Source organism: Pinus tabuliformis, chromosome J (assembly GCF_031772625.1).
Source record: "Pinus tabuliformis cultivar Carrire ecotype Pingquan chromosome J, CPIR1, whole genome shotgun sequence".
In the NCBI taxonomy this organism is placed as follows: Eukaryota; Viridiplantae; Streptophyta; class Pinopsida; order Pinales; family Pinaceae; genus Pinus; species Pinus tabuliformis.
In genome coordinates this window covers 1,482,180,705-1,482,203,953 of record NC_142295.1, presented here as the reverse complement: position 1 = coordinate 1,482,203,953, position 23,249 = coordinate 1,482,180,705, and the positions used below count along the sequence as shown (strand labels likewise).

At 39.6% G+C, this 23,249-nt stretch overlaps 1 protein-coding gene across 1 annotated transcript; it reads left to right on the top strand.

Moving 5' to 3' along the window:
* The first annotated feature begins 15,204 nt into the window (after positions 1-15,204).
* Positions 15,205-17,606, top strand: LOC149232986 (cytochrome P450 71AU50-like). The gene is made up of 2 exons (XM_089376621.1): positions 15,205-16,193; positions 16,731-17,606. The coding sequence occupies exons 1-2, from the start codon at positions 15,207-15,209 to the stop codon at positions 17,364-17,366; spliced, it is 1,623 nt and encodes a 540-aa protein (XP_089232747.1). The 5' UTR covers positions 15,205-15,206; the 3' UTR covers positions 17,367-17,606.
* Positions 17,607-23,249: the final 5,643 nt, after the last annotated feature.

Sequence of the window (23,249 nt, the reverse complement as noted above, 5' to 3'; positions counted from 1 at the left end):
GGGGCTCCATTTTACCTCATTGTCCATATTTTGATGTGATTTACATCATTGTGTTTGTCTAACAAGATGCGTGCTCTCCTAGCATAGCGATGCTGCCAACCATTGAGATGGACAACTAACTTATGCACGATGATGAACCTAAAGTAGAGCTTCTACATCACTATCTCGAGAGATAATACTTCATCTATTATTGCTCTCCTCAACTCTACTTTGGCGGATGTTATAACCTATTCTTCTCCCTGCTTGGCCACTTGTAGCTCCTTCGCCATGTGCTCATTCTCAGCTATCAAGAATCTAACACTCAATTTGGTGGCTTCGACATATGCTATGGTAGCATCGCCCAATGAATCTGTATGTCTGTGCACCTTGAATATGATCCCTCGTTCTTCAAATTGTGAGGGAGATACATGGGCATCTGGCGTGGGCATTATGCACGACAGCACAACTCTGCATTATGACTCACTAAAAGATATGTTGTGTATCTCCGCCTCCAGATTGTCTTCAAATATTTTTGTGTCTCATTGATCGCTTGGAACTTTCTCTTCTTTGGGGTCCGGTGAAGCTGATGGAGTGACTTTTTAGTTCTGAGGCATGAGGTAAATGTCCTGATCTAACTCTGAAAAAACCATATCTATGGCCATATTCTCTAGCATCTGTTCAATCTCTTGAGAAAAGTTCTCCTCCTGCGACTGCTCACCCTATCTTCTTTATGCCAGCTACTCGGATGAGTCAATAACATGTATTGGTGTAGTTTCATCAATATGTGCATGATGCACCTCATGTTGTTCCTATTCCTGTTGCACTTCCTTCTCCCTTTTGCGTAGCTCCTATTATTCCATGAGTAGTTGCTTCAACTCCTGCAACTCCTTTTTTTCTTCCTCCAGCTTATGCTTCTCTCTTTGCCTTTACGCAATCCTTCTATCACCTCTTAGCCTCAATCTCCAAAGCTGCTCTCAACAAAAGTGGTTCTACTTTGAACATGTAGTTTTTCTCCACCTCTATGTTGTTTGCAACCTTTCTCTTGCCTTTGTCAAGCACAGGTCTAGTACCCTCTGCTGTTGTTGATGATGCTAGTCTCTGAGATGTTGTTGACTTCTTCTTTGCTAACAAATCTACAGCTATGATGACCAGTTCATTGAGCCTTGAGAAGTGATAGTAGTATCTCCATGGGTCTTCCTTAGGCCAATGAAACGCCTCATGGATCTAAGGATGATGCACTCTCACACAACGGTCCTTTACTAAGCAATGTGGGTCATAGGGATTGAAACTTTTTGTGTCGAAGGTTAATATCTTGAATTCCTCTATCTTGGCCTGAGCATTCTTGATATTCCAGATCTCATACAACCCGATCTAGAAAGGAAGAGCCGAACAAGGTGCATTCTTCTTCCTATAGAGTCTAGCTTACAACCATGTTGAGATGTGATATCACACTTCTTGCCTAAAAAGCTTATCCATGGCAAACTTCAGTAAAACATGTGGAGCCTTCTTTGCGCTATACATCCGGATGAAGGTGCTAAGAGGTGAGGCATACCAATCTGATATATCAACCAATGCCTCCATCGTTCCCTACAACATGCAAGGTGGATCTTGCTCAAATATCATCATGTATAATGGGGTGATGAAGTGGTCTGATAGTTGTATGATAAAATCATGGAAGATGCATTTGAAGAACAACTTATAATAAGTGTGTACAGAGGTTTCCGTAGGTGTCCATGCCCAACCTAAGCTTGGGAACTACTGACGGGCATAAACTACATCAAGTATGTAAGCGAACATGAATATCTTTGCTTGCTAACCCTTGGGTGGATGCCGAGCTTCTGCTACTTGTTACTTCAACCTAAGAGCCGACATGTGAGATCAATTGAAAGGTATTCGTTCACTTTCCAGTTGAACCAAAACAATCACATAACTCTGCCGGAAGGCTTTTGTGCTTTCCTAGCCCTATAAGCGACATGCAAAGATGCCCAAGAGCTTATATGCCTTCTGCAGTATCCTTGTCTTGTAAACCTAGATGGGTGTTGTCCTGAAATTAGACGGCTCTTTCATTGAGCTCTTCAAGATGTCTCTTGAGTATTCATTTTTGTTGGGTCTAGTGAAGGGTGTATCCATCATGATCACCATCCGCGACAATTAATACATCTCCTGAAAGTCCTTTGCTATGAAGGTAACAAGTTATGTTTAACTAATATTGCTCAATACCATTGTGTCTGGATCAGTATGTGAGATAATCCAGTGGATCATCTCCATGAATGGAAATGTGGGATACCTGCATGCAATCCAATATAAGCCAGACTTGTGTATGTTGACATGTTACATAGTAATATGTCACTCTCTTGTCACTCCCCGTTCTTGATCCCGGAGAACCCTAGTAGTGACTACTATGTTATACTTTCACCATGAAACCTATACTCTTGCATCCCTTGAAGTTTGCATAAAGTAGTCCCTACTCCCTTGAGAAAGTTTCCAAAGAATCCTTCTTAAAACCCAGTTTTTAAGATCATCGCTCTTTCCCAGTGTCTCACCCATGCCAATGGCAGAGTTTTACACTGTGACCCACGTCGATCGGTGCTACTATTAGCTCAATACCCATGTCGGTCTACTTCTACACTTTTTATAAAAGGAAATAGAGATTCATGTCTAGAAACTTCTAGTGGCGATGTGTTGGATGTTCGTTTGGTTGGATAAGGGCTGAAAACTCCATATAAGGTTCTTTCCCCCTTAAAAGTGGACCTTCCCAAGGAGATAATACCTTCTTCCCCCTTAAGTGGATCTCATTGTTATTCTCCTCTCCATATATAAACCACTTCTGCTTACCCTTTTTGGTTACAATACAACACATAGTGAAAGTGGTGGAGAGATAGAACCAACTGCAAAATTCTGAAATATTTAGCTTTCGATAGAAGAAGATTAGTCGTAGATGACAGAAGACTAGTCTTTGGTAGCTAAAGCATGATGAGAGAGAGTTAGAGCTTGGAAGCCATTTCATGTCAAGTTAGAGGAGGAAAAGAGTGTTGAAAAGGCTTGTAGTGGGGCTTGGATACCGCAAAGGAGATCTTCGACGTCAAGGCTTCGTTTGTATCTCTCTTTGAAGTTTATTTTAATACAACTAATTGTTTATTTCCTATATTGGGTGTAATATTACATTTGATAGCTTAGAACACCTTCACCTTTTAAGTAGATTGGATTCAATTTTATGCTATCATGTTTGTTGTTGTTTCTTGCATGTTTGCTTCATATACTCGAACGAAAGGAATGAAAGGAAGATAGATAAAGGAAGCAAGATCACCATCAAGTGGATTAGCGTTATAAGAGATAGGCCCTCTTATTCTATTCTAATCTAAGGAAATTTACATTAGATTGTCTTGCTTGTGGCTAGACCCACTCTCTTGGGCTAGAGGGATCATCTCTCTCTGCAGAGAGGATATTCCTACGCCACAAATTGGCAACTCCACTGGGGAACACATCTCCTTTTCATCAGTTTGTTTTTTCTACTTGTGTGGTTAGTTTGTTTATTTATGGTCCTTTTGATCTGTATTGAATTATTTGAAGGCATACAGACACTAGCCCACCCTCTGATGTGTTAAGTCTAGCCCTTTGTGAAGTTATTTTTTATTTTTTCTTACGATCCCTCTATGAGCGTTAGTTTCAGCCAAATAGTCGTGCCAATCCCCGATCAGTGCTAGTTTCAACCAAACAGACACGCTGATCAACACCAGTTTTAGCCTCACAATCGCGTTGGACCGCTTTTCAATGCTATTTTTAGCCGAAAAGTCATGTTGGTTTTTGAGTTGAGAAAAATTAGAGTTTCTCCGATTCTAGTGCCAGTGTGTCTTGACCCTTAGACTCTCTTCTTCCACCTAGAAGTGGCTAAGATGCTTTATTTGTTGGGTTTGATTGATTGACTGGCTTGAAGTTTCATTGCTTGACTTTTTGAGTTTTTTGGATGGTTTCTATGACCCTAGGGAATCTAGGTCAATTACTGTTCATTTTTGTTTACCCATTGTGTCAAGTTTCTAATTTGATGTTTCATTTAATCCATCTTTTAGTCACAACATCTTCATTGCTTCATTTTCAATTGAATGAGTGAAAGAGTCTCGTTTGTTCTCTTATTTCAAGTGTCTCTTTTCTCTTTCCGATCATAGATTGCATAGCTTGGTTTGTCGATTGAAGCATTTATGTGTTTGGTTTGTTTGATTCAGGGAAGAAGTTGCTTTTAGTTTCTTTTTTCATGCTTGGATTTGATCGATGCTTGTTTGTTTGGAATTGTGAAAATTTTCATTAAAGTGCTTTATGTAAAAGATTGATTTTGCATTTTATGAAAGGAAGAACATCATTCTAGTTTACTTAAGCGAACATATTGCATTAGTAGCGTTATTGAGAAGCTATAATTGCATCATCATTGGCATGAGAATTGAAATAAACTTATTTTTTTGTTAAAGGAAGATTAAGTGCATTTAGGACATGTATTAGTAAAATATTTCATTATTTGGTTGTTGCATTGATTGTGTGTTCTCTATCCATCAATTAATGTAAACTTCCATCGAATAAAAAGATCTCTTTTCTCATATAGATGCATATAGAAGTTTTCAGGTGACAATGCTAGGGCCTTGAAATTGAAACCTAATTCAAGATAAACTGTTAAAATTTATTGAATTAACCTAAGGAAGCATTGAAACTTAATGATCACATTTAGTGTTCTAGGCTAGAGATGTGTTCCGGCATCTTTAAACCTAGTCATTGTCATTCACAACAATCTTGCATTAGATAGAACTAGCACAAACTTGTGCTCCCTATACCATCGTGTATATAAACAGACAACCCTATAGGTTGCAATCCTTTATCCATAGGAAGCTAATTCTATTGCCTTGTAAACATGATACACTGAACATAGCATTCAGGGAGATTTCCTACTCGTACTTTTTAGTTTGTCGGGAGGTATTATGTAGTTCACGGTTACCTGCTAATCCTGAGTAGTAATTTTTTATCTTTACTGACTCTTTAAATTTTGAAAGATCATCGAGCACTTGTTCTTTCGAGCTTGTTAAATATGAAAGCGACTAGAGTCACCTTTCGTCCTTTTCTCGACTCTTAAAACATGAAAAAGAAAATTTGTTTCAGTGTCTTAAAATCAACTACCCACAAAATATTCCTGGTTAAAGTTATCTTCCTTAGTGATTCTTTAGGGTCGATTCCAATGGCAACATTTTGGAAATTACCAGTCAAGGATTCCCCTCCGATGGGAGTCTTGGTCCTTTCTCTTCTTTTGGAAATGTTGGCACTCCTTATATGGCAACGTTGTCCCTTCCTGCGTTAACTATTGGTTTACCTGTCTGGTTATTTTCGACCTCGGTGGTCCCGAGTGTCCCAACTTATATCCAGCCATCTCCTTCACCTGAACAACACCATGTTGATTCTAAGGTTGACCTCTCACCTTCTTCACCTATTTCTTCACCCTCCTCTTCTACTTCACCTGGTGAAAGTTTGAAATCCAGTAACTAGGAGGCTAAGAAGAAGAAGAAGAAGAAGAATAAATTATATACGCGAGAGGCCAACCATGCATCTATTGCTCCAAATGCACTTCCCATTGACAAACCTTCCAATCCTTTGCGGAAGGTAAAATTCCCTTGCAGGCTATGTAAGGGTGACCATCTCCTTCAAGACTGTCCTGGTATTCCCAGAGTCTTAGAGGTATGGTCTCAAAATCTAGATCGACCATCCCCATTGACCTTTGGAGATCATGTCAATGCTACACCCTCTGCTAACGATGGTAAGAAGAAGGGAAAAATTAAATTCCCCTATAGGTTATGTGAAGGAGAGCATCTTCTTCACATTTGTCCTATTATTGATAAATCTTCCAAAGTTTTGGAAAACCTTACAACTCCTCAACCCCAAATTCATGTTGGTTATCAAAGGCTTTATTCTAACCCTCTCCTAGTTGGTAAAGAGATTGACTTGGATTCATCTCTTTCCCATCTTGTTCTTCCTGAGCATGACTCTCTTTTGTCTCTTCTCGACCAACCATTGGTCGAAAAGAGTGTCGACGTGGTTCCGCCTTCAGTTGTTCACTCTGTTCTGGAAGAGAGTAGTGATTGTATTGCTGATGTTCTTCTCGTCTCCTAAGATTCTCATGAATCGAAGAGTGGCCCTCCCTTCCCAGTTGTTCAAGAAAGTCCTTCTCCTATTTCTGTAAAGCATGGGGGAAATCCTATGATACCCCCACCAAGTAGTTATGTGGTTTCTTTTGATTGGAGTCAATTGATTGCATTCTGCCTCCCCTCTTATGTGCCTTTCCAGATTACGGTACAAGCCTATAATATGGTAGTACATGGAACTCTATTAAATGAAGGATCATCTGTTAACATCATGTCTTCTACTACTTGGAAAGCTTTGGGATCCCCACAGCTTGTGACTGTCACCTAGAATATGTTGGCTTTTAACGGAGGAGCCAGTCAACCTTTAGGGATCCTTCTGAAGTTCCCTATTACTTTGGGAGGAAAGACCGTCTATATAGACATGATGGTAGTCCAAGGTCTATTAGAATTCAATCTTCTCCTTGGGTGCGACTATATTTATGTCATGGGAGATCTTGTTTCTTCGCTCTTTCGTGTGGTTTTTTTTGCACATGAAGGGAGAATAGTGACCATTAATCAATTACCATTCGTTGGTCACCAAATGGCTACAATCCTACTGTCATCCCCTATTGGTTCTCTTTTTCAAGCAGTACCCTCCCCGCCATAGGTCAATTATGTGGCTACCTGTTTCGTCTCCACATCTGCTGATGATCACGCAAATAGCATGGTACATTATGTATTGTGGGCATTGGAAATTGATCTATCATTTCTACCAATTGACATGTGTTCCTCTGAGAATGTAGTTCTCCCATCCAGTGAGTACCTCTTGGGGGCCATGTTCTCGTATGGTCCATGCTCATCTGTTACGAGGATAGTTCTTTTTCTGTGTCAACCTCGTTAAAAAATGAAACATCGTACGAGGATAATTCTTTTTCTGTTTCAACCTCATTAAAAAATGAAATAGCGTGCAAGGATAGTTTGTTCCTGTATCAACCTCATTAAAAAATGAAATATACTTCGATGATAGTTTGTTCCTGTATCAACCTCCTTAAAAAATGAAACAATGAGTCATGAGGATAGTTCCTGGTCTTATGTCAACCTCGTTAAAAAATGAAACAAATTGTCGGAGCATGGTTCCTGCTCTTGTGTCATGCTCTTTAAAAAATGAAACAAGGAGTCTTGAGGATAGTTCTTTTACTGTATCAACCTCGTTAAAAAATGAAACAACTCCCTTTTCCAATTTGAGTATTTGCTTAAGATCTCATCAAATTCCAGTCGAGTCTTTCCTTGATCTCGGAACTAAAACTTCATTCCATCCACCTTTTAGCAACCCGATGTCTACTTCGGTGAATGAAATGAAGTTTGGGGGGCATCTGCCTCGGCTCTCATCACGTTGGTCGCATGCCATTTTTTCATCCAAGCATAGATTTTCGTTTCAAGCTTGTGTAAACATGAAACTGAATCCAAGCATAGCTTTTCGTTTCAAGCTTGTGTAAACATGAAATCGAATCGAAGCATAATTCCCCGTGGTTCAGGCTTGTATAAAAATGAACCCATATCCATTTTAACCCTCGTTAATTCCAATTTTATCAGCCTCTCCCATCAGATAAGCCTTCATTTTTTCTCCATTCCATCACCACCATCTCTTTGGTTGATCATTCACTTTCACTTGGTTGTTTTACCCTTTCTTAAGGAATCACAGCGATGAGTGGTTTTACTAGCCAGCGTCTTGACCTCTTAGTTTTTGAGCAGTTCCACCATAACCAGAACCAAATGCTACCCTTTATACCACTCGTTCCTCCAAGATGAGTCACCTTTAAGCTCTTTTATGACTCGTAAAAAATGAAAAGATTGCCGAGTATTTTTCCCTTTTAGACTCGTTAAAGCAAATAAAAGTAGGGAGTCATCTTTGAGCTCTTTTCTAACTCTCAAAATATGAAAATATTGGCGAGCTCTTGTCATTTTGAACTTGATAAAGGCTGCGAAAAGTCTTTTACCCAGTATAATTTTACCCCTTTTTTCGGGTTGGGATAAAACTATTTACGAAAATGGTATATCTTAGTCAAACATGACTAGGAGGTTCTCTTGAATATTGTTTTCTACCTTTTTGGGTTCGAGAGACAACTTTACAAAAAGGGACCCTTGGAGTTTTCTTTTCTGTGTCTTCTTCAAACTCTCTAGCATGAAAAAGATTCCGAGTTTCACCTTTGTCGGACTCGTCAAAATATTAAATGACATAGGACTTCTCATTATGATGAGAGTGAGCTTATCCTTCCTAGGGCTCGTTAAAATTTACTAGGTAGGATACATCCGAAGGATGGGCTTATATTACAGGCGTATGTTATCCCCTTCAAGCTTGTGTTTCAAAAATAACTGGGGTACTCGCTAGAAATGGTGGGGGAAAATTGGAAGTATTCATGAGTTGTATTCTTTACTTGAGGCAGCATGTCGCTCTTAACCATTGACACTCATTTGTTGTTCATGTGGGGTTTTCGGACATCCTCAATCTATCACTTTCCTTCTTGGGTTTGGGTTATCGATTTTAACGTATCATCTCATATCTGCCATGTCACCATCACCTTTGATCCTATGATGTAAAATGCTGCCAAACCCCAAAGTCGTGTCATCCACATATTCAATAGAAGTCCTCTTGCCTATACATTGTCTGGTCATCTGTCACATTCTTGGATTACTCTCATTCATTATGTTTCCCGTTTCATTCCGATGATGAAGGATCCATTATGACCTTCCTTCGACAGAGCTTGCATGCCTCAATGTCAAGTCCTTCGCACTCGATGACAGGGTTCTCATCATTGGTTCTCGATCGAGTGATTTCAGAGGTGTTCGACTTCAGTTCCTTATTCACACTTCAAGAATTGTAGTGATAGTATCTTCAAATCCATTGACATTATGGGTGATTTCTCTCGCGCTTGTTAACAGTTCACATCATTGGACGGTAATCAAGTGATTTTCTAGCATGTTCGACTTCAACACGTCTATTCACATGTTAGAATTTGTACATTTATCGAGTTGTGTTGGACCACAAGACCCTGGTCTTAAATCACAAAAGTCCAGCTTACGAGTTGTGATGAGTCATTCATGATTATATACATGATTCTTTAGACGGATGGTTGCGACCATGTCATGGGTATCATTTTGATCTTGCTCAGGCGAATGGCTATGACCATACCGTGGGTCTTTCAATTTTGATCCTCTCTATGCGGATGGTTACACCTATGCCGTGGATCTATTTCATATGATCCCTTCAGTCAGATGGCTACGTCCATGCCGAGGATCCATGAACATGATCCTTTTCTTGATGGATAGCTGCACCTATACCACGGATCCATGTATTATTATATGCCTCTCATGTTTATCAGGCATGACTATGACATTTCAGATATGTACATGTATGTTTGAGTTGCAAGTCTTCCGATGCTGGTATTCCAAGTCCTCGCTTCGTCTTAAAGCATTTCAACCATCACTCTCAACTCTGACTTCATGCTTTAGGGGGCATTTATTACACAATAATTTGTCACTCTCCTGTCACTCCCCATTCCTGATCCCGGAGAACCCTAGTAGTGACTATTGTGTTATACTTTCACCATGAAACCTATGCTCTTGAATCCCTTGAAGTTTGAAGAAAGCAATCCCCACTCTCTTCAGAACATTTTGAGAGAATCCTTCTTAAAACTTAGTTTTTAAGATCAATGCTCTTTCCCAGTGTCTCACCTGCATTGATGGAAGAGTTTTTCACATTGACTCATGCCGATCAACACTATTGTTAGCCCAATACTCATGTCGGTCTACTTCTAGACTGTTTTTATAAAAGGGAATAGAGTTTCACGTCTAGAAACTTCCAATGGCTATGTGTTGGATGTTCGTTTGGTTGGATAAGGGCCGAGAACTCCATATAAGGTTCTTTCCCCCTTAAAAGTGGACCTTCCCAAGGAGATAAGACCTTCTTCCCGCTTGAGTGGATCTCATTCTTACCCTCCTCTCCTTATATAAGCCACTTCCTCTTACCCTTTTTGGTTACAATACAACACATAGTGAAAGTGGTGGAGAGATAGAACAAGCTGCAAAATTCTAAAATCTTTAGCTTTTGGTAGAAGAAGATTAGTCTTAGATGACAACAGACTAGTTTTTGGTAGCTAAAGCATGAGGAGAGAAAGTTAGAGCTTGGAATCCATTTCATGTCAAGCTAGAGGAGGAAAAGAGTGTTGAAAAGGCGTGTAGTGGGACTTGGATACCGCAAAGAAGATCTCCAATGCCAAGGCTTCAGTTTTCTTTCTCTTTGAAGTTTATTTTAATACAACTAATGGTTTATTTCCTATATCGTGTGTAATATTACATTTGATATCTTAGAACCCCTTGACCTTTTAATATATTGGATTCAATTTTATGTTATCACGTTTGTTATTGTTTCCTGCATGTTTGTTTCAGGTACTTGAACGAAAGGAATGAAAGGAAGCTAGAGAAAGGAAGCAAGATAACCATCAAGTGCATTAGCATTATAAGAGGTAGGCCCTATTTTTTGATTCTAATCTAAGTAAATTTAAATTATATTGTCTTTTTGTGGCTAGACCCACTCTCTTGGGCTAGAGGGATCATCTCTGTCCGCGGAGAGGATATTCCTACACCACATGACATAGACCCTTTGGTCTTCCAGATTCTCCTCAAATGTGACTAAAAATGTGTCATTGATGTCCTGCCATTTCATCTTGATGTCCTTGTGTATGAAAATCTTAGTGTCTTCATAGATGGGCAAGCTCATAGACACTTGCTCGATTGCATCTCTAGTTGCACTCTCGATGATGTCCTTTGACCTTGCTCTCCTGGAAGCCACTATACTTGTACTACTTAGAGACAGACCGACACATGTGATACCTGTAGATAAAGCAACACTCATGGCAAGAAAAATGTCAGTTGAAAACCAAAAGAAACTTGAGGACTGACATGCAACACACCTTGGCGAGTCACTGGAAAGATTATGAAATTTTCACCAGGAAGCTCGGAGACTAACTGCCAAAACTATGAGAACATAGTCTGAACTTTCACCGAGCTGACTGATTGCAAAAATTACGCAAAGCATGGTATAGCTTGGCCTGCTGAGGACTGAAAGTGCGCAATGCATAGTTTTGAGTTAGCAATGACTGCAACCCAAAAAATTGCATCTATGCAATTTTGGGGGATAGTAGGGAACTTCCTCTCAGAATTGTGCAGAGCAAGCCTCGAGGCTAGTGTTGGGAAAGCTCTGTACAATTTCTGGGAGGAAGGTAGAACCTTCAGTCTCAAAATGAGCAGTGCAAGCCATGCAAGGCAAGGTTCGGGCCAAGGCAACCCAGACCTGCCGACGAGCGACTGAAAACATAAAATGTTGAATACATGACAAAGCTAAGTGCATACAAGAGTGAATGATCATGCATGTGACAATAGTGAGATGCAATGATAAACTTGAAACGGTGCTTCTACAAGCTAACATACATTAAAATGACAGCAAGTGTTCAACAAAACCAAGCAAACAACATTCACATAAACCAAAATACAAAAACTAATATAAAAGTTACAAAAGGAATGAAAAACAGACTTAATTGGAAAAAATTGTGCTGAATGTGCTGAATTCTCCTAGATGTAATGTGGGATGCAAGAGATCTAAGATCTATGTGGGGAATGAGCTCTAAAGCATTGAATAACTAGTTTTGATAAGATCGAACCTTATGACATGCATGCCACAAATCTAAGAAAAAGCGACACTTGGAGGGAGGTTTCTAAAACGACTTTTGCATGTAACCCCCAGCTACTAAAAATGGATCCCTAAAATCTAGGGATGCTTTTTTATTTTTTTCTTTTTTCGAGAAAAGGAGCCTGTGCATGGAAATCAAGATTGGCTAGTCCTTGAGGGAACCAGTCAACTTGGGAGCACATGCAACAGATTGCAAGCCTTGGAGTGACTTTTGCGTAGTTTCTTGGATGAGCTAGTTTGGCTATCCCTCAGGCTCTGCACAATTTCTACACTGAAGCCCTAGCTATAAGTAAGAACTGCGCAAAATTTGAGAGCAAGCCTAGTGATGGGATGCTCTGCGCAATTTCCAGAGGGAAAGCTGCCTTGCCGCTCTGCGCATTTCTGGAGAGTAGGAGGCTGCCTAGATGGTCTGTACAATTCTAGAGAGGAAGGGTCGTTCCCCTCCAGATTTGCGCAATTTTCAAAGTGAGCCTAACAACCAGAAAATGACCAATTTTCGAAATGTCGGCTTGTGGGTGGGAGACAAACAACCAGCCAACAAAAGTTGATAAGCCACTGAAACTTGACTAAAGCATATGTACTTGGACAGTGCAAGACATGCTGCTAAGGATGGTTTGTAAGGGGGCTCCAAAATTAAGCTAAGGAAAAATTTTGGAGGGTGGTTGTAGCCGCTACAACAATACTATATTTTCTACAGAAATGATTCAGAATCTTGTACACATATCTTCTTTCTATGCTCCACTATCAGACTGGTATGGAGTCATATATCACAGTTTCTATAGCTCCCACTGAGATGGGCACACAATTTAGAACAATGCATCACATATTGGACTACAAGTGACATAAAATTGAAGAAAATTCCAATCTACATAATCTAGGAGATTTGGGATGCTCACAATCACTGTTTATTTGAAGGGAAGTTGATTAATATAAACTGGATATGTACAACATCTTTACTTGGATGTCATTTTTCTCCTAAGATACTAACACACCAAAATATTTACCCTATCGCCTTTGTCGTCATGTTCTTTTCTTACCTGTAGGTTCTCTTGATGGAGCGGAACAACTTAGCATATTTGGATGCAGAGTTGTACTCAGGATAAATGAAAAATTACATTATAAACTTTCCTGGAATGGAGGACCAGGCACCAATACTAGGGCTGAAATCTTAGCATTATGGGGATTACTTTGGTTTGCAAAAGATAAGCATGTAAACAATCTCCATGTATACGGTGATTCAAGAACACTCATTGAAGGTATAAAGGGACATACTGCTTTTGATCTCCTTCATTATTTGGATGGATAGAATGACAAAATCAAACATCTTATGGGTACCCTCACGGATATCTCTATTAATCATATATACAAGGAAGCCAACATGGAGACGGACAATCTGTTAAGGAAGGTCTCAGTGGGGCATATGGTGTTATGAGGCATACATATGTCGCGGACAACGTTACTCGGAAAGAAGGCATGCTAATTCTACATTAACAACCTGTTCATCTTTACTACTTATTACTACTTATATCTTTTGTTTTTCTAATATGATTTTAAAACTATGCATGACTCTATATATGACATTTCCTCTATCTTATTTTTTATTTACTCTGCGAAATAAATTATATAAACTTTTAAGAACATGTTCTTACGCTTATATATTTTCTGTATGTGATATAACCTTTTTAAAACTTGCTCTTGCACCTATATTTTCGGTATGTAAACAGTTCTTGGTCAAATTTTGAGTGTTATCCACAACACAACTATATATGTATCATACGAGATCTATTCATATTTCTATATATGTATCATACTAGATCTATCCTTATTTAATATAAATCCAGCATTTTTTTCTTTGAAAAAAAAAACTTAAAAAATTATATACATGATAGCTAACCAATAAAACCCTAATTAAAGTAATCCCCGGGATTAATAATGCAAGATACTTGGCAAGATAATGGAGGAATCTGCCTTCGGAAGTGAACTATCTTTAATTTACAAATCTAATGCGTGACGCTATAGTCAGGAGAATCGCGGGTATACTTTAGCTTATTCAGTTTTTATTAATATAAAAGTCGATGGTGTGGCACTGATAAAATCCTAATTACAGTAATCCCCCGGAGGATTAATAATGGAAGAATCTTGGCAGGATAATGGAGGAACCTGCTATGGGAAGTGAACTGTTTTTAATTTAGAAATCTAACGTGTGACACTAGAGTTACGGGAGAATGGACGATATACTTTAGGTTATTGAGTTGCTTTTAATATAAAAATCTATGGTATGGCACTGATTTCATAAAGCAGCATTGGGGTTGAGTGGATGGCCCATACAGCAGCTTTAGTGTTGATTAGGTCGATGATTTTGTCGCATTCAACATGTCATCCGGCCTCGGTTTTGAACCCAGCCCTCTCGGGACGATATACTTTAGGTTATTGAGTTGTTTCTAATATAGAAATCTATGGTATGACACTGATGTCCTGTTCACGTTCATAAAGCAGCTTTAGGGTTGATTGGATGGCCCGTACAGTAGCTTTAGTGTTGATTAGGTTAATGACTTTGTCGCATTCAGCATGTCATCCGGGCCCCGGGGTCAAACCCAAGCCTTTCACTCTAATGAGAGATCGTTATATTGATCAGCAATATTCAGATTTATAAATTATCTTAGGATTGAGTTAAGATTGGATTGATACAGGTATTGCATTTACACTAATATATTTTAGTAATTGTAAATAAAATAAGACACACAATTAACTGTAAAATGCCTGCATTTCAAATTCTAAAATATAATTGAAACCTATCTTCACTGAGCTGATGATGGAACGAAGTCTTTCCATTTGTAGCAATGGACTTTACAGAATGTATAGCAAAATATAAACCAAAACTACTTTTGATCTATTTTGAGGCATTTCCTGATTATTCGTATCAAATAATTAATTTTTTATTGTTCAAGTTTGGAGTCAGCAAGTGAGGTTGGAGTTAGTAAGTGTGGTTTATGTTTAAGATAGAGATGAGTATGAGTCATCAATGGACTTCACAGAATGTATAGCAAACTATAAACCAAAACTACATTTGATTTATTTTCAGGCATTTCCTGATTATTCATATCAAAATAACTAATTTTTTTATCGTTCAGGTTTGCAGTCAGCAAGTGAGGTTCATTTTTTGGAGTTAGTAAGTGTGGTTTATGTTTAAGATAGAGATGAGAATGAGTCATACTTGCTGGTTTGAAATATTTTGATGTGAGTAAGTCTGACTCAAAAAGATAGAGATGAATATGGGCCACACGCTTAAAATATTAGCATTTGAGTAATTCGGAAATACCAAACCATAATTATTTTTAATTTGCCAAATCATCCACCAGTCCAGTCCAGTTTAATGTGGGACGTTAAATATGTGTCCAGTCCAGGGTTGGGATTCAACAAAGGTCTTCCTATTTGCTAGAATGGGAAACGAGTTGGGCTCTGAGACGAGGTCCGTTTTGGAATTTTACGTTAAATCTCTAGTTGCACTGGCAGCGGCATGGAGCTGCTTCATTTTTATGTACAGAAACAGAAAACGGAGGCTGCTGCCCCCGGGGCCATTCCCTTTGCCTGTTATCGGAAATCTTCACCTACTAGGAACGCTTCCCCACCAAGCGCTGGCAGCGCTTTCTCTGAAATACGGCCCTCTCATGTCCCTCCGCCTCGGTTCCTCTGCTCTCACCATAGTCCTCTCATCCGGTGATATGTGTAAGGAGTTTTTCAAGACTCACGATCGCATTTTCTCCAGCAGACCTACCTCTGCCGCTATAAAGCACCTCTCCTATAATTTATCTGACGTGGCCTTTGCGCCCTATGGCCCTTACTGGAGGCAGATGCGCAAGGTCTGCGTTTTACAGTTGCTGAGCTCCAGACGCATAGAATCCTTCCGCTTCATACGAGAAGAGGAAGTCTCAGTCATGATTCGCTCCATTCTGGATTCAAATGCAGAACACCCTCAGGGCTCTCGCCCTTTTAACCTTAGCAAAACTGTGTCAGCTCTGACAAATGCTATAATCTGCAGGATGGCTTTGGGTAGAAAGTATTCAGACGAAGACGTGGTGGGCAGCGCGGGATTCAATTCAATGGTCAAAGAAACCCTTCTTTTAGCAGGTTCTTTCAATGTTGGGGATTATGTCCCCTATTTGGCCTGGATTGATGATCTGCGAGGTCTCAACCGTCGCTTGAAGAATGTTCATATATCACAAGACCAGTACTTGGAGAAAGTGATAGATGAGCATGTTAATGCGCAGAATGATTGCAATGTTGCGGAAGATCTCGTGGATGTTTTACTTGCAGCCTCTGAAGACAAAGATATGGAGTTCCAGATTACACGGGAAAATATAAAAGCCGTTATCTTTGTATGTTGTAACGATTAGATTTCACTGCAACTAACATTGATTTTATGAGATAACAACTTATCAGATTGAATTTTATTACATATTGTTAGGATGATGAAACACCAGACGAAATAGTGGTGTCTACAACATAATTGTTTGGATTTTATTCCAAACAGATTAAGCTGGAGTATTTTCACTTTTAAATAGGTTATATTACTGTGATTTAAGTAGGTTATATTGTGATTTAAGTAGGTTATATTATTACGATTTAAGTTGATTATACATTTTTGGAATATTTCTGACATAGGTTAAGTAAATATTTGACTTGAATATTTCAAAGTCTATTCTTTGATCTGGCAGAATATTTCAGCTTAACCTATATATATTAGATCTCAGAATATTTAGAACATCCACAATAAACATAAAGATACCCACTATATTAAAGTTAAATATTTTGGATTGACCTAATTCTGAAGCTTGAAAACCCCTGATAACTCTACTAAATCAAATTTTCCTAAGGCACCCTAACATATATGTCTATGTTTTATGCGTATGAAGGATATGTTGGTGGGAGGCATGGACACATCTTCTACAACCATAGAGTGGACAATGTCAGAATTGCTGAGAAACCCGCCAGTGATGAAGAAGCTTCAGGACGAACTGGAACGCGTAGTTGGAATGGAGCGTAGGGTAACCGAGTCTGATCTGCCTTCTCTTCTTTATTTACAAGCTGTGGTGACAGAAACGCTGAGACTCCACCCAGCGGCACCCTTTGGGATTCACTTGTCTGTGGAGGACTGCACTGTTTTAGGGTATCGTATCCCCAGAAACACTCGCGTGCTGCTTAACCTTTGGGCGATTGGAAGGAACACGAAGACATGGGGGGAGGATGTGGAAAGTTTCAGGCCTGACAGATTCGTGGACGATGAAGGTGGCTCGGCCAACTTGGTAGATGCAAAAACTCAAGAAAATTTTGAGTGGCTCCCGTTTGGAGCAGGCAGGAGGGGATGCCCCGGACGGCATTTGGCAACGCTTGTTGTAGAGCTTGCAGTGGCGCAGCTTTTACAGTGTTTCAACTGGAAGCTTCCCCTAGATGGGCAGGAATTGGACATGACAGAAAAGTTTAATGGCCTTACACTGCCCAGAGCTCATGAACTCCTGGCCATTCCTACTCCTCGTCTTCCAGTGTTGTAAATGATATGTATATGTATTGCGAATTTAAGGCATTTGACAGAAATGCCATCGCGAGTCTGTAAGACTCGAACACAAGCAAATAGTTAGCTCCCTACATTCATGTTCAGGGAGATCCGTACAAATTCATGATAATCTTCCTGTTTATGGTTAAAAGTTCATTTAGATAGATAGATAGCGTGGAACCTGTTGGAATAATGGTCTTTAAATATATCAACCCTGGGACCCTAGAGTTCCTCTGTACCGGAATTTTTCTTAGTTGATATAGAATTTACTTATTAATTAGGTAGAAAATTTGTTGATCAGATCCGAAACCGTTTCTTTTCAATATCCCTTTTGGGGTGCTTTCATTTCCGTTGGTGCAGAAATGCAGTTGTCTAACTATTTTAAGTCTTAGGTTTTTGATAGTGGTGTTATACAATTTTCTTAGATTTTTTCTCATAATTTTGGATTAAAAAAAATCTCAAAATTTCTCTTTATATTAGAGTGATGATGGTTTTTTAAGAAATAAAATGTTTTTTTTTTACTATATGAATTCAAGTACCTTGAAAATTAACTTTTTTATTTTATGAATATATCCAAAAATATATATATACTAACTCCAAAACTTACAATACAACTTTTCGTCATATTCAATGTGAATCATGCTTTCATTTGCACTTAATGTGTGAATTTAGTGGTGTGATTAAACAAAGCTGAAATAGAAGAGCATTGCCGCAGTTATGTGCATTAACAAAGAATTGTATCATATTCTTATTGATACTTGTGTTAACAAAGAATTTTATCATATTGTTCACTGCTACTATAACATTTAAGTTTTTCATTCATTGTTTTGCTATTGTTTTTCTTAAGTTTTTCATTCACTGTTTTGCTATTGTTTTTCTTAATATTCAAAATAGTTAAATAGAATACATTAGTTAAATAGAATATATAGAAAACATCAACAATAAATTATTGGAGTGAAACTCGACTAAACTGAAGTAAAATTGAATTGAATATGACACCTAGCAGACAAGAGAATCGAATGTGATGACACCTAGAAGACAATGAGATTAATATCTCAACATCCCCTCCTATTTTAAGTTGTTACAAGTAGAGGCACTTACAATGCCTAATTGTTGTCTTTGAAATTCAAATACATTCTTTCCCAATGGCCTTGTGATCTGCAAGCCAATATTTGGAACCACAAAAGGCAAGTACTATGTCCTCATCGTTAACAAGCTTGCAGATGAAATGAAAATTGTGTCAATGTGATTTCTCTTTTTGTGGAAAACATGATTTTTTGATAAAACAAATTGTTGAACTGTTGTCATAGTAAATAGGTGTTAGCTCCTTTTGAACATTTTGATAGAGCTTTCTATAATATTCTCAACCACACTACTTAACAAGATGATGAATTTGTTGCTACATATTTTTCCTCTACAGAAGATATTGAAACGATTGATTATTTCTTGGATGCCCATGAAATCATATTGGTTCCAAGATGAAAAGCATACCCTGAGGTGTTTTTGCGATCATCTAAACTCCCTGCATAGTCGATGTCTGTATAACCTGAAAGTGAACAATTTTCACAATGTGTATAGAACAAACCATAGTCTATGGTCCCTGTAATATACCTTAAGATCTTTTGTGCAACATTCCAGTGAGAAATCTTAAGGGATTGCATAAACCTCAAGACAAAACTAGCAACGAACATGATATCAGGTCTAGTTGGAGTGAGATATAACAAACTACCAACTAGACTTGTATACTATGTGGAATCAATTGGTTGTGCTATATATTCTTTGCTTAGCATGGTGCCTTGAGTAACTGGTGTATCAACAAGTTTGCAATTGGTCATTCTGAGCTTTTGGATGATGCCAGTGTGTTGACGGTGCTAGACCCACCAACATGTCAAGGGGATATCCCCAGTAAGAAGTCCTAATTAGACCCCAAACCATTTGGTGTAGGAGTCCCAGCAGTGGGTCGTAAGGTAATTCCTTGACCGTGATGTTGTCCCAGCAGTGGGTCATAAGGTAATTCCTTGACCGCGATGTTGTCCCAACAATGGGTCGTAAGGTAATGCCTTGACCGTGATGTCGCAAAGAACCAAGTAAGATAACTTTGTCAGTAGCAAGGGTGTGATTGATGCAGTGAGTCAAGGAAGGTGTATGAGAGATTCTAACACTTCGAAGGGAGAAGGAGGTGAAGGTGAGTTCGAGGTTGAAAGGGATCAGTCCCAACTCAGTTAGGAACAAACAACACAAAGGACATGCACAACTTCCGTCGAAGCAGTCAACTAAGATGTGACAGTCACATGATACAAGGTAAGATAACATGTATAGCACTCACGAATCATTCTAAGACGAGTATGACCGTTGTTACAGAAAGGTTCATGTGAAAGGTATGTCTGATGTCTGGCAGAGCAGTCGACACAGATGATGACAACATTAACAACATATACAACACATTAAAAACAATATTCATATAATTGCATGTGAATCAATTCGTACACAAGTACGTAAGTTAAACAACATATATCATTAAGGCAAACGGTGTAGTCCAACTACAATAACACCATATGCATGAAAATGTGTTGGCTTTTATTATATAAAGAAGTGTAAGTCTCAATCATACAATACATCCATGTAAACCCGCTAGCCCCAACAATGGAATGTTACAGCCACATCCGCCTGCTCCTCCAAAGAGATGTACTGGCTCTGTGCAGTGGAGAAGCCAAGGCACATTACAATACTGTCGAAGCCTTCTTCAAGATAGTCTTAGTAGAAGCTTGGCTGACCAAAAGCCTCTACAATGAGTTATGAGGGACTATTTATAGCAAAGGGTGGGGTGACCCTTCACATTCCTCTTTGTGACACTTCAACTACCCTCACGACTCTTCACCTACTCTATGACTATTGCGTCCAACTATTGACACTTGAATTACACTTGACATGACTCAACGTTACAATGAACATGTACTCATGTGAGGCAACATGGGTTGAGCAAACCTTGCAAGACATCACTAACACTCGGTCCACTGTGATAAGACCAACACTTTGACATGCTTTTGATGTTGAAGGTGGTGAGTTGATGCCAAGCTTGGTCGTCCACGATGGTGTGCATGCACCTCATGGTGACATCTTGCTGAAATGAACTCTTGCCTCCCTTGCAACCGGCCCATTGATTCAGCCCCTTTATCCAACTCGTCTGCTAACATGCGCATGGTCTTCTTGGGTGCGGTTGAACTGGAAACACACTGATGCATAATTTCTGTGTTGATCTTCAAGTGTGTGCTAGTGGTCATGCACATCAACTTGTTGAAGTACATGTTCAACTCCAGTTAGACTTACTTCTCGTCTTCACCATGGTGAGTGTGTTGAATGGGTTGGATTGCATGCATGCGCATAATGACGTGCACGCTCTTGAATCCCTTGCATGTGATCCCCAACACTGCTCCCCATGTCTACTCCGTGTTAGCTGCTAGGATGGATCTTTAACTTGTACGAGCACAGTTTCATCTGTGAGTGCACAATGCACCCACTGTTGTTCCCCATCCTGCTGCAACTCATTCATCTTTCTATGCAACTTCATGTTCTTCCATGAGTTGTTGCTTAAGCAGATGCAACTCCTTCATTGTTCCATTCTCTATCTTTGCACGATCTTCATGTCGCGCCGTCACCTCATAGCCGGAGTCTCCAAAGTTGCTTTCATCATCAATGGATCTACTTGAGTTTGCAACCTTGTTCTGCCTTCATGTTGTCAACAACCCTCCTCTTGCATTCATTGCATTTGGTATGTTATCTTCATCTGTTTTTCATGATGTTGTTAGTTGTTATCTTCATCTGTTGTTCATGATGCTGCTCATTGTGATGTTTCTGTTGTCATATCTTGATGTCCTTTTCTACGAACAACTTGATGTCTTCATGGGTAGGCAAGTCCATAAACACTTGATCGACTACATCCCCAAGTGTGCTCTGAACGATGTCTTCGTCTCTTATCTCTTGGAAACCATTGTACCTATACTACTGAGAGTCAAATGAACACCTGTGATACGTGGATACATGGAAACACTCATGGCAACCAATTTGTAAGTCGAAAACCACAATGAACATGAGAACTGACTTGCAACATACCTGGGTGAATGATCATGAAGGTTGTGCAATTTCAGCCGGGAGATCGAGAGACTGACAACCGAGACTGAACAAGGCATAGTCTAGGCTGCTGGGAGATGGACTGACTGCTGGAACTTCACAATGCATAGTCCAGTCTGGCTACTGGGATTGCGCTATGTGGAATTTGAGCTGGGAAGGACTGTTGTCCCAGGGGAAAATTTGCGCAATCTCTTGGGCCAAGCAGCCACTATCCTCCAAAAATGCACAAAATAGTCCTAGAGGCTAGCGTTTCGCAGGAATGCACAAATTTGGAAAGGAAGATGAGACTTCCTTCCCCATATTGCACAATGTAGCCTTGGTGAAGGCAGAGTTCAAGCCAAGGTTGGCCCGACTTGCCGATGGGAAACTGAAAGCAAGTAAGTCAATGAATGCATGTCGACACTAAGTGATAGCAGAAGTGATTAACAGTGCATGCAAAACATGAATGAAATATTCAACAAGCAGATCAACATGCCTATGGGTGAGGCAGTTCGTTGATTGGGCAAACGTCCACGCAAAATAGTTTCATGCATGCGAAAGCAGTGAGATAGAAATGAAAACTAAAACAAAGCTAGGACAAACTAATGTAATGTAAATGGTAGCAATCATTCAAACAAATCAAGAAAACAATACTCCCACAAGCAAAAACACAGAAAGCGACAGAAATCCAGCACAAGGCATAGGAAGCGAGCTTACCCCAAAATAGTTGAGTTGAATGTGCCGACTCCTCCTAGATGTGATGTGGGGTGTCAAAGCTACAAGGTTGATGTAAGGACTGAGCTTTGTAGCATCGTGTTTGTGATTTTTGATAACATCAAGGTTGTGACGCGCATGCCACGAATATAGGGGAAGTGATACTTGGTTGGAGGTTTCAGAATTTCTCCTTGCATGTAACCTCCAACTGCTAAACATAGATCCCTCAAACAAGGGATGTCTTTGCATGCTGCCTTGGGAGAAACAGCCCATGCATGCAAGTCTGGTTTGCTCAGTCCCGGAGGGACCCGGTCAACTCAATTACGAATCTAAGAGACTTCTCGACTACTGGAGAAAAATGCACATTTCTGGCTAGGAGTTGGGCTGGCTTCCCAGGAGATTTTCACAATTTTTGGGTAGAGCAGCTGACTGCTACCCAAATTTGCACAAACTCTGGGTTGAGCTGCTTTGTTGGGAAAATTTGTGCAAATCCTGTTGGGATTGTTGGTAGGCAAGATTTCACAATCCTAGAGCCCAGCATGCTACCAAAGAGGATTGCACAATTTCTAGAAGGAAGGTTGGTGTCCCTATAGAAATGTGCAATTTTCAAGGGGAAGCTACTTAGCCTGTAGCTGGAGCAAGTCCAGGTGAATAGCTTATGAGGGGAATGGATCAAGCTATGATCGACAGGCTACCTTTATGCAAGAAAGATATTGAAGCTTGTGAACTTGACAAAGCAAGGCAAGTTGCTGTGAAGGTTGGAGGGGAGGCTCCAAAACGAGGCTAAGGGAAAATTTTGGAGGGTGGTTGTAGCTGCTACAACACTTGTCAATAAACTGGTAGAACTCCAGCTCTTTGAATGGACCTTGTTTGTGAAAAGCAAGTCTAACACCTCGAGAAGTATTCTTCAGTTTTTAACTCATCTTGGTTTCACACTAACTTGATTGTAAGATGTAGCATCTTCCAAACCCTTGGTCGATTGACACAAATTCCAAGCCAAGGAAACACAGTTGTTTCGATTGGGGTTGAGGGTTATATAGGTACACAAGCAGTATCATCG

Excerpts from the sequence above, each read along its gene's own strand:
- LOC149232986 (XM_089376621.1), top strand. The coding sequence starts at position 15,207 with ATGTGTCCAGTCCAGGGTTGGGATTCAACAAAGGTCTTCCTATTTGCT. Across the intron at positions 16,194-16,730 it reads ATATAAAAGCCGTTATCTTT|GATATGTTGGTGGGAGGCAT; the intron begins GTATGTTGTAAC and ends ATGCGTATGAAG.